This window comes from Poecilia reticulata, linkage group LG23 (genome assembly GCF_000633615.1).
Source record: "Poecilia reticulata strain Guanapo linkage group LG23, Guppy_female_1.0+MT, whole genome shotgun sequence".
Taxonomy (NCBI): Eukaryota; Metazoa; Chordata; class Actinopteri; order Cyprinodontiformes; family Poeciliidae; genus Poecilia; species Poecilia reticulata.
The window spans coordinates 81,083-92,273 of NC_024353.1; the positions used below are offsets into that span (position 1 = coordinate 81,083).

At 37.5% G+C, this 11,191-nt stretch overlaps 1 protein-coding gene across 2 annotated transcripts in view; it reads right to left on the reverse strand.

Moving 5' to 3' along the window:
• Positions 1 to 11,191, reverse strand: part of LOC103459081 (acyl-coenzyme A thioesterase 1-like) — a 25,079-nt gene that overhangs the window by 3,539 nt on the left and 10,349 nt on the right. Inside the window, exons 1-7 of one of the 2 annotated variants that reach the window (XM_008400313.2) lie at positions 7,886 to 7,903; positions 7,726 to 7,794; positions 4,496 to 4,704; positions 3,593 to 3,692; positions 3,057 to 3,241; positions 1,350 to 1,513; positions 759 to 878 (exon numbers count right to left, since the gene is read on the reverse strand). In XM_008400313.2, coding sequence (XP_008398535.1) covers positions 759 to 878; positions 1,350 to 1,513; positions 3,057 to 3,241; positions 3,593 to 3,692; positions 4,496 to 4,691 — 765 coding nt within the window. In that variant the 5' untranslated portion in view covers positions 4,692 to 4,704; positions 7,726 to 7,794; positions 7,886 to 7,903. Of the gene's footprint in view, positions 1 to 758; positions 879 to 1,349; positions 1,514 to 3,056; positions 3,242 to 3,592; positions 3,693 to 4,495; positions 4,705 to 7,725; positions 7,795 to 7,885; positions 7,904 to 11,191 lie in introns of those variants that run through there. The other variant, XM_008400312.2, reaches the window with a different exon arrangement.

The window sequence follows — 11,191 nt, forward strand, 5'->3', positions numbered from 1 at the left end:
AAGAACCAGGCTGTCAAAGAACCAGGCTGTCAAAGAACCAGGCTGTTCAAGAACCAGGCTGTTCAAGAACCAGGCTGTCAAAGAACCAGGCTGTTCAAGAACCAGGCTGTCAAACTGATACACAGAACAGAAAGTATTTACACCCTGGGATGTTTTACCCTTAAAGCTGCTTTAAAAATCAATCATGATCGACGTAATTTGGCTTTTTTGACCAAAAATGCAATAATCAATAATCAATAAATCAAACTCTAAATTAGAAAGAGCTCAATAATTTCCATTTGCATGATTTATTATTTTCCTCTTTCTACCAAAAACTGGATGATAAAATCTTCAGTCTGGTTTTAGTTTTAGTTATAATTTTGTTCATAATTCGTTATATTTGTTGTTTCTGTTTTGTTCATTAATTTGTGGATATTTTAAATGTTTTCCAGTTGGTGTTACATATTGATTGATCTTTGACTGGGTTGTTGCATTGTTATTCCATTATATCATTTGAAGATGGTCTCAAAACAACAATCAGTTCAGTTATTCTGACTAAATGAATCTCTGCAAAATAACTTCAGTTTAAACGTCTCTGCTTGGACGACCCGACGTTCATCACCGCTGGTTTACTGACCCAAAATACCCTGAAACGGGTCGGATTCTCCAAACCATTGGCAGGAGATTTATCACATATTAAAACCAAGAATCTGCAGGAAAAGTCTCAAACTTTCCGGGACGGTTTGATTCTCATCAAGCTTCGTCAGAAGACGACTTGCCGTGATGTCTGAGCTTTCTGCCACCAAGCTGAGGGTCACGATGGTGCCGAGGCAGAGACTGATGATCCCGACTCTGTCTGGGATGACCTGAGGATGGTCCTTCAGGACACGGTAGGCCTTCTGCACACACACACAGGCTGCTGGTTGGATGTTTTCATAATCAGGTTCTTTGGATATGAAAAGGAAAATTAAAGGTTTCTTTGTTTTTTGGTGAATGACTGAATTTGATGAGAGTTTTAGAGTCTTAGGGCAAAATAAAGTGCAAAACGTCACAATTCTTGGTACTTTTCACACAGCAATGAGTCAGATAATCAAACAAAGAAGAAAAAATGTTCCAGAATTTGTTGTATAAAGTGTTTGTAGTAATTGGTAATGAGAATATTTCCCCCCAAAAAAAGTCCTGAGGAGATTTGGTGTTATTTTTGTATGGCACCAAGCTGCAAAACTAGCTGAACGGGATGAGTGAGACGCTGCAAAGACCAAAGCATCAACACAAAGGAAGAACTTAAATGTAAAAAAGGAAAGATTTAAAGTCATGAAACGTCCACCTTCAGTGATTTACTGATTCTATAAAATAGAAGTTAGACAAACCTCAAAGTATTCAAAACTCATATCTGTTGACTTCATCTGCCCCGTTTTGAAATACTCCAGAGCCAGACAGACGTATCCGCGCGAGGCCAGCAGGGCGGAGCGGTACTCCAGCAGCCCTCCTCCGCCGCCCCACAGGTCCAGAATCCCAGGGAACGGACCGGGACCTGCAGGAGCAGCCAGGGTTCAAACTGAAGAGCCATAAATCCAGTAAAGGCTACAAAACAAAGGCTTATGGAGGGATTTTCAGAATTTATCAATAATAATCCCAGCTAGCAAGAAAATGTTCGCACGACGTCCGTGAACGTAGTCGGAACGTCAAACATTCGGACCCGACGTTCAGCAAACGTTTCTGAACGTCTGAACATTCACTCTGAACATTCACTCTGAACATTCACTCTGCACATTCACTCTGCACATTCACTCTGCACATTCACTCTGAACATTCACTCTGCACATTCACTCTGAACATTCGTTCCCAATTCATTTTCTTTTTTTGCTGTCATTTCACTTGATTTAGTTTTTATATCTTTAAAACTTTAATGGCTGTTATTATTTTTTACTTTTCACTTCTTATTCAAAGTGCATACTTCCGAATGTTGTTTGAACGTTCTTGAACGTCTTCCGGACGTTTTTATAAATGCTACTTTAAAAAAACTTTTAAAAAAAACGGAGGCATGACAAAGAGCTTTATTTCTCCCTACAAAATAAATTTTTAATTTTGTTACTCTTGCTGTTATTCTACTGCAAACATCTCTTCTACGTCTTAATAAAAAATAAATAATCAAACAAATGTTCGGACTTGACGTTCGCCGAATTTCAATATATTTAAAACCTTTATGGTGGTTAATATTTATGACAAAATCTCTTTTTTTTTGTCATTTTAGAGAGTCTGAATGTTGTCTGAAAGTCGTCTGTTCGTCGTTTAAAAATTGGGTTACTAGCTTCAATACCTTATTTAGCCAGTAGGGGGCTCCACGCCCGTCCAAACAGTATCCTCGCAATTCAAATAACGGATATAAGTCCGATTTTTCTCATCCCGGGAAGTTTCATTTGGACGTCGATCAAACGTAATCACCGGACGTTCGGCGGACGTTCAAGACAACGTTTAGCGGACGTGCTCCAAACATTCAATGCTAGCTGGGATAATAATGCTAAAGAAAAGCATTTGATGCTGTAGATCATCAGCTGACTTAATATGAATTACAACAACATTTTATTTCCCTTTGGGATCAATAAAGTATTTCTGAACTGAATTTAACAAAAACGATCTGGAGCTCAGCTTGGGTTGCTAGGTAACAGGCGGAACTCAACTTCGGTTGCTAGGTAACAGGCGGAACTCAACTTTGGTTGCTAGGTAACGGCCTGTTGATTTGTGACGTTACTATCGGGAGTTAAGTTGGAGCATTTTAATGGAGTAGAATATTCTTGGATATGTGGAGAACCAAAGATTTCAGCTTTGGGTCCTAAACACATAAATAATATGTGCCATGTGTCAAAGTTATTAACGTTTATGAGCTAATGATGCTACATTATAAAGGTCTGGTTATAGTTTGCAGCAGCTTGGCAAAAAAAAATTGGGTAATATTTAGTGAGAAGAAATTGTTAAAATATGTTAGTCATTATAAAGTGAAATATAATAGTTTTGTTTTTTTATGAAAAGGTTAAAATGACTGAAATAAATAAAATTGTCCTGCACTGCGGTTTTACCTGGGGGTACGAAGAGACCCCCCCGTAATTCTTCGTCAGAGATTTCGATCCGCTGGATGCCGGGGCCCATGTACCACCTCTCCGTTACCATGGAAACCAGAGGGCTGTTGCCCCTGAAGTCCTCATGTCCATTGTACAGGGAGACGGTGATCAGCATGGGGGTGGTGACGTCCTTCTTCCTCAGCCTGACCAGGGAGGAGCGGAGCAGAATCAGCTGCTGGTTAATTACAAAGTTACATTTATGTTTCCAAATAATGTCCGAGCATGTCCTGTAGACCACAGACCTGTTAAAGGAAGCATAATAGGTCATTTTTAATGTTTATCTGATTGAACCATGACAAAATTTCAATCGAGACGCTGAAAACAAATGACAGGTTGCCTCCAATATCGTACAAGAAGTCCTTTCTTTCTGCAAACGTGACGTCAGAAGACCAAAAACCAATTATCTTTCAGTTACTCCAGCAGAACTTGATTGGTTTTGATAAAACTCAGCTTAATTTAAACTTCCGGTAACGTTGGAGTTGAAAATGTCTTACCTGAGTCCGGTGCGGCTGCCTGGAACCGGACGCATGCTCCAAATCAAACCCATGGGCTCCATCCCAGAGTACGTTCCTCCAAAACTCAGATCCTCCGAAACTAAACTCAGACGGAAAACTGAATAAATCTGAAATCCAGACTGCATGGGCGTCTCAGACATCTTTTCTTTTAATGGGATGAAATCAGCTTAGAGCTTAAATAATTCCTAAAATATTTAGATGTACTTTAATATGTATAGCATAAAATTATTAGTTTGAGTGATTTAAAGCTTTTTTATATTAAAAATCCTTTTTTTATTGGTTGAAGGTCTGAGAAACAATGTTGAGCTTTAAATAATATATTATTCAGGATGGAATAAATCTTCATATTATGAGGTTCTACTTTGATTTTTGCAAAACAATAAATTACCTTATTGATATTTTTATTTACTGAGACATTTACATTTACCCCAAGCAGCAACTTATGCTTTTCCAGGAGATTTTACAAGGTGGTAAATATTTTAGTCCTTTTACTTCACATGCATTCACGTTTATTTCCAGTAAAATTAAAAATATTTGCATTCATTTTTATTAGGGTCTGCGTTTTTCACCCATTTTATAGCACAATAGAATAACTTCAGTTATTATAAAAATGCATCAAATATGACTTAAAGGAAATTTGACTTTGTAACTTAATGTCTTGAAATTGGGCCTCTGTCTCTTTAAAAACTGGAAACTGCAGCTTGGAGGGGGAGCAGCGCCCCGAAGGCGGAGCTAGGTCCATCCAGGCGTAGCATGAAGCAAAGCTAAAAAACAGTCGATTTTACAAAACCCTGCATAATATTTTCTGTTTAGCAAAGAGCCAACAGGTGCTGCAGGACATATTCGTCTCCTCAGGCTGATTCGACGGAGACCAGAACCGACCCGACACTCTGCCGCTGTGGTCGCTGAAGTAGTGTCCGTACGCCTCCCAGTCGTCCCCGTCCTCAGAGTGGTGCAGCGAGCGCAGCGTGAACGGCGACACCGGCGCCAGATTCTCCACCAGGACCTCGAACGCCTCGTCCACCAGCGCCCGCGAGGGCCGGACGGAGAGAATCGGAGGAGGAGAGCTCAGAGACATGGCCGCCGATCAGCTGTGGAGAGACACACGGTGCAGCGCCGCCGCCTTTATGTATCCGACTCAAAAGTCCAACATGTTTATTACCCTGAGATACAAGCGGCAATAAAACGACCAGTTTTCGCTCCAACAGTGATTTCACTGCATGTCCTTTAATAATCAGGTTCGTACTGAACACTTGGAAGTTACCAAGAGGCAATAAAAATTAACTGATGCAACATTTTTCCAGCTGTAAAAGTTTTATTTGATTATTTTAATGTGATATTTGGATTCTGTTTGATCTTCTTGAACTTTTAAAATGACCCCAGTTGAACTCGGAGCGCAGAGATAACCGGATGATGACAGGCCAGAAACCTTTGATCAATGCAACTTTTTTCACCTTTAAGACACTTTCACACCTTTGTCTTTGTGGCGTTTAAATAAAAATGATCCCAGCAACGTTTGAGAGGAACCAAAGTCCAAACCTGATTGCAGAAATCTGTGACAACTGACGGCATCAAAGTTCATCTGGATGCTTGTTAGAAACTGGTTTCCAGTTGGTTAGAAACGCAGAAAACAAACTTAATTCATCTCAGAATTAAACTCAGAAATTTTGAGATTAATCTCAGATTATCTAGGATCAACTTCCAAGTTTCTCAGAGTCAAAAATCTAAAATTGTCAACTTTACAAACTTGGAAATGTTTCTAGAATATTTGTAAGATCAATCTAAGAATTTCTGAGATGTTTTGGTAGAACATTGTTTCCAGTTGTTGGAAAAGCAGGAAAAAATCTCAGAAACTTTCTAGAAAAAACTTGAAAATGTCTGAGCTTGACAGGTAAAAATTTGCTAGAAAAATTTCTGAGATTTTTTTGAATGAACTTGGAAATTCAAAAATTTAAAAAGTTGAACATTTTCAACTTTTTAAACTTAGAAATTTTCATGTTTTTTTTTTATATCTGAGATTAATCTCTAAATTTTTGGCACTTTTCTATCGCAGTCTATGTTGCAGTTCTGCCTTTTGGCCGCTAGAGGGAGGCGGTTTAGCATAATTCTTCAGAGTGTTGAGGGTTTTTAAACTACATCTTTCAAACCTTTGTCATTTTTACAGTAAATGTTAAACTTCTCATATTAGATGAATCATCTTTACTGGGATTACAGCAGCATTGTGATCTCTGAATCACTTCAGTAATCCTGCTGCAAATAATCTGATGTTTAGTTTTTAATCACCGTCACATGCAGCTGCATTGTCCGTCATCTGAAGCCTTTACATCATCCGTCCCTCTTGTGTTTCTGATAATTCAGGTTGTTCGTGTGAATCTCTCTCAGCTCGCTCATGGAAAAGCTGCTGCAGTGATCAGTGACTCGCTGCACCTGCGTGCTTTTGTTTGGTCATTTTTAATAAAAAATCCTTCAGTCATGTGCATGTGGGAGATTTTGATCAAACCTTGCAACATAATCAGTCTTTCTATAAAGAAACGGAAAGCCTGCAGCTTTAAGATGAGTTTTCTCTTGACTCTCAGGTTAAATTCAGTATGTTTAATTGTTTTTAAACACTTATCTTCTTCGCACCAAGTCTGAAAGACACTGAGAAGGTGTAGACTTGTGAAAATATGACTTTATTCAATTAAATCTCTGTCCTTTCTGCCATGTAACCGTGGAAACTGAAGGCCAGTCTGTGTTTTACAAACATGGAAATCCATCAAAGATAAGGAACAATAAGAGAACCTGGATGAAAGAAGAGACAAGACGCCCTGCAGTTAGAGCGAAGGAGTCCAACCCCAGCTGGAGCTTTTTAAGCTCCGTTTAAACATAGAGGAAACATTTTGAACATCACAACTGATTTTAGAGAAATAACTAACTGGACTGATCTCCTCTTGGTGTTTTCACTTATTCTAGTGGATTGTGATCTTTCTGATGATGTCAAACTTATGGAAATATTTTTTAAAATGAACTAGATACGTCCATTTTAATGCTGGGACTCTGGTGAGAAAACAGACCTCAACGTTTTAGAACAACCGTCTCCAAACCTGATTATATTACTTTGAAAAGTGAGCTTTTGGCTCATCTAGTTAGAAATATATAGATTTTAATACGTTCTCAGTTTTTCAACTGATGATTCTCAAATATATTAAACCTTTAGATATTTCAAACCTGATAAACTCATCATGATATCTGTAGATATTCCACAAATGTCAAAAAAATACAACTTGCAATAGCTGGGCATTAAATAAGAACTGCAATTAAAATCACATGAGTAAGTTTCTTCACACATTAAGTCATTCAAAAACATTCTGCCAATCGATCTTATAAAGCATTTTCATTTTCGTAATTCCAATTTCCAATTTCATGACTGATAAAACGCAGCTAGTGACAAACAAACACGCTGGTTTTTGCACCTGTCTGTTGTTTTCAAAGTCTTTATTTTCTTCTTTTCACTGATGGTGAAGAGTCTGTTACTTATTAAAGGCAAAAATACTTACTTTTTAAAATTATTATCCAACTCAGTTCTCCATCTCCAAAAAAAAAAAAAAAAAGATAGCTTTCAGATTTTCTAACCTGAACGTTTGAGGAAATTTCCTGTAATTGTTTGGCGAATTCAGCCGTTTTATTTTATGTCTGCTGCAGATTTCTGAGCTCCCTGAACTCACAACAGTGTTGATGTGGGGTCTAGTGCAAATACCTTAGTGCACTTATGACAACAAAACTTGAAATACTAACAAAACTAACTAATATGCAACTTTTCAGTAAGATACTGGAGCTTTTTAAGTCAATAATTCCTTATCAATTTTAAAAAGTACTAGTTTCACTGGCATACTTTTTTTATTTTTTTATTTTTTACCTGAAACAAGACATTTTTCCCATGTTACAAGTGAAATAATCTGTCAGTAAAGCTAGTAGTTTTTCATCAATATCTTGTGAAAGTTGACTTTTAAGTTAGTTTCCTATAATTTCAAGTGTATAGATATTTGAACTAGAAACTAGACCAAACATACTTGGTAAAGTTTTGTGTATTTGCAATGTTTTTCCAGCTGATGGAAAAATAGAATTAGACTCACCTGAAAACGTCCGTCGCGGTCACCTTTTTCCACCGAACTGGACCCAAACGAACCTCCAGATCTGTGTTGCTAAATGAAGATAAAAAGGTCGAAAGATGCCACGTTAAACATCGGACAGTCCTGGACTTTGGCCTTCATCCTTCAGCACAGAAAAACTCACAGTTCAACAAACCAGAGAACCACTGCAAGGTTTTGCTTTAATTTCTTTAAGAAAATCATCAACCAAAACCTATTTAAAGTGTAAAAGTCACGCCAAAATGGCAAACAAACCAACTGCATCATCACGTCACGGAGTTAAATTGCTTCTTCTTCTTTATTTTATTTGATTTTTTTACTTTTTTGCCTTTATATAAGCTTTATTTCATTACAGCCGAATTTACAGTAAAGTTTCTCTCATTCACATATGTTTTTCGTAGTTCTGTCGGACCGTTAAAACAGGCAGAAAGTTGGAGTGAAAAACGCTTCGTGTCAAGCGCGGTCACTTTAAAAATATTGCGAAAGGAAGCTAATGCTTCAAATTAAAAATTTTACTTTTACTAACGTAAAACGACCGTTGACAAAACCTAAGCTTGCTCATTTTAAATTTAGCCACTCTGTTGTCAATTCGGCTATACTTACATTTACGCCAGTCTATAAACAAAAGGGAAAAGTGGAGGAATAAACATGGTGGCACGTTAAATGCTGTGTTCGTTTCAAGTTCCTCGTAAAAATTAACATCGCATAGTTTTAAATTCAGGGAATATTTGAGGATATTTTGTCATGTTTGCTTACTTATTTTTAATTTTTATCTTCCACAAAACTGTTATACTTCTCAGCCATGTTTCCTGAGCAAAGCCGAGCCGAGCCGGCCCACGGAATATGCAAGCTAAGGCAGTTAGACCAGACATTTAATTTACGCACAGTGAAGAAATCAAAACTTTAAATTTGTTGGTACTTTTAATTTAAAATTCAACTACAAGGTTTGTGATTACCAAATTAAACAAAACTGATTAATAAAATGTATATACATTACAATAACTGGCAAACATTCAAGTGCAGATTTAATTTATCCATTTGAAAAATAAAAAAGCAGGAAAAAAGTAAAGTTATTGCCATGGGTTTACTGTTTTAAAAACATTGTTAATTAAATAAAACGGTGAATCTGACTGAGAAAAAGACAGCACCATTACCCAAAGACTGACAGTCACTGGGTCCAGTTTAAAAGGAGAAACGCTGTGAAAGGACGACATTTAAGAAGCTAAACATTCAGGCAGCTGAACATAAAAGTGTTTCTGCAGCAGGACAGATTGTACCAACACTCACACAATTTCCTCACTCTGGCAGACCTGCAACATCCGTTCTAAATATTTAGAAAGTTTTTTTGAATTTGAATTTTCTGCTAAAAATCTTACAAAACTCAAAACCTTTCCAAAAGGTCGTCATCCAACCAAACTGAAACTTCTGTTTTTACACATATGTTGCAACATAATCCAGTTAAGACTGAAAGCACGGGGTTCTGCTTGTGGAGGAAACTGGAGTAAAAAGCTGTTTACCGGATCCTTAAACTTTATGCATAAAGCTTGACTAATAGGACAAATTAGGCTAAACAGAAGCTTTGGTAAGATTAAAATCAACATTCTTGGTTGTAATTGATCAGAATCTGGGTTCTGGACTGTCTGATGCAGAACATATTCCCATTTTACAGATCTGTGTCTTGATCTACATTTTTCCGCTATGAAAACATGAAAAAAATGCAATAAATGATGAAAGCAGCGTTTATCATATACCAGTGAAATTACTACGATATAGTATCATCTTCCTAATGCAGGTAAAAATTAATCTTAAAACATATTGCGTTAAGAAAAATGCATCTCTGAACCTGTAATACTGCATAATGTTGGGTCTTCAATGAGTAATTTTAAAAAGACCAAATAAATAAATTAAAAAACAACAATGAAGAAACTAAATGACTTCAAACAAACGAGGAGAAGCTGTGATCCAGCTTCAGTTCGCTGTTGACATTAAAGACACGAGAAGCGGTTCTGTTCGAACAAGATACCCGTCTGCCTGTTCTGTTCTCCTTCTGATAACAACATGGCTGCCCACTTAGCCGTGACTGGCATCAAAAAGGACAATTAATATTTTAGCCTCCCACATTTAAAGCTGTGCACCAATTACACTTAGCTGGTCAAAAAAACAAACGCAGGGAGAAATGTGGACCATAGGAAGTGACGGGATCCCAACAATACTTTACTGCAGCGCAGCTGGCTGCTACAGGAAGTTGGAAAAGCTTCAGTTTAATATTTTAATGACCACATGCCGGCTCACTGACAGCGGCTGGATGTAAATTAGGCTGGGATGTGGATGTGTAGACAGATAGAGGCTACTTAAAGGCAGCGTACAGGACGGGTCTCCACCCTGACCACTTTCATCACATCAACTGCTCCTTTTTAAGAGCCGGCTGCCTTGCTCTGCTGCATCCATCTCCACTTCCTGTCTTAAACAATGCACTTCCTTTCTCTTATTTCCTGACCTCAGCTAAGCTGGGGCCGCGTTGACAGAGTGATTGATATTAAACTGAAATTCCTTAAAAACCAGACGGGAAACTAAAACATTCCCACAGCAGGTTCAACCTTTTACTAACAGATTGCTTCATTTATAAACATATAAATGGGAAGGAGTTCATAAAGTCACACAGTCAAAACGTAGCAGCCATATTTAGGGCTTTTCAGTGGGAAAAATGGGGGTTAATTTGTCAGTTAGCAAGTTAATTATTTTGGTAATTATCATTTATTTATTATTATTTAGCTCATAGCTAACTAAATACTTAGCTACCTGATAGCTGAACATTTAGCTATCTCTGAGCTAAGTATTTAATTTAGAGCTAAATAGTTAGCTTGCTCACTAAATATTTATGGATCAAATTCTGATCAAATTCTCAGGATTGACATCGTTACAGTTTGTTTTCAAGCTAACATGCATGTTCTTTGGACAAATTGATGAATGGTGGGTACAGAAGTGTTGGTGCTATCAGATGCTAGCTAGTTAGCAATAGAAGAAGATGAAGAGCCAATGTAGCTTCATTCGAGGACAACTAAGTTCCTAAATGACACACAGCATAAAGTTTGAGTTTGCAAAGCACTTCATATGAACACTAACAGAACAGTTACCTTCACATTGGATTTGGTTTTGTTGAGAAAAATTATTATTTTGAGTGTTTAACACAGTTTAAACCTTTTAGAACCAATTTCTTAAGTTTGAACAGGTTTCTGTTAGTGATTTGAAACAAATACTATTGCTGGGTAAGTATTGAAATAGATCTGCAGGAGAGCCTCGGCTCAGACCCCTGGGGTCTTATCATTAAAGACAGGAGGTCATAAATTAACATATGCAGGAAGGTGGAGGACAGTATCACTTGAATTACTCTGAGAAAGGGAACTTTGGTCGGTTCACGTAACCAGGATGAGAAATCTTCCAGAACTAACAT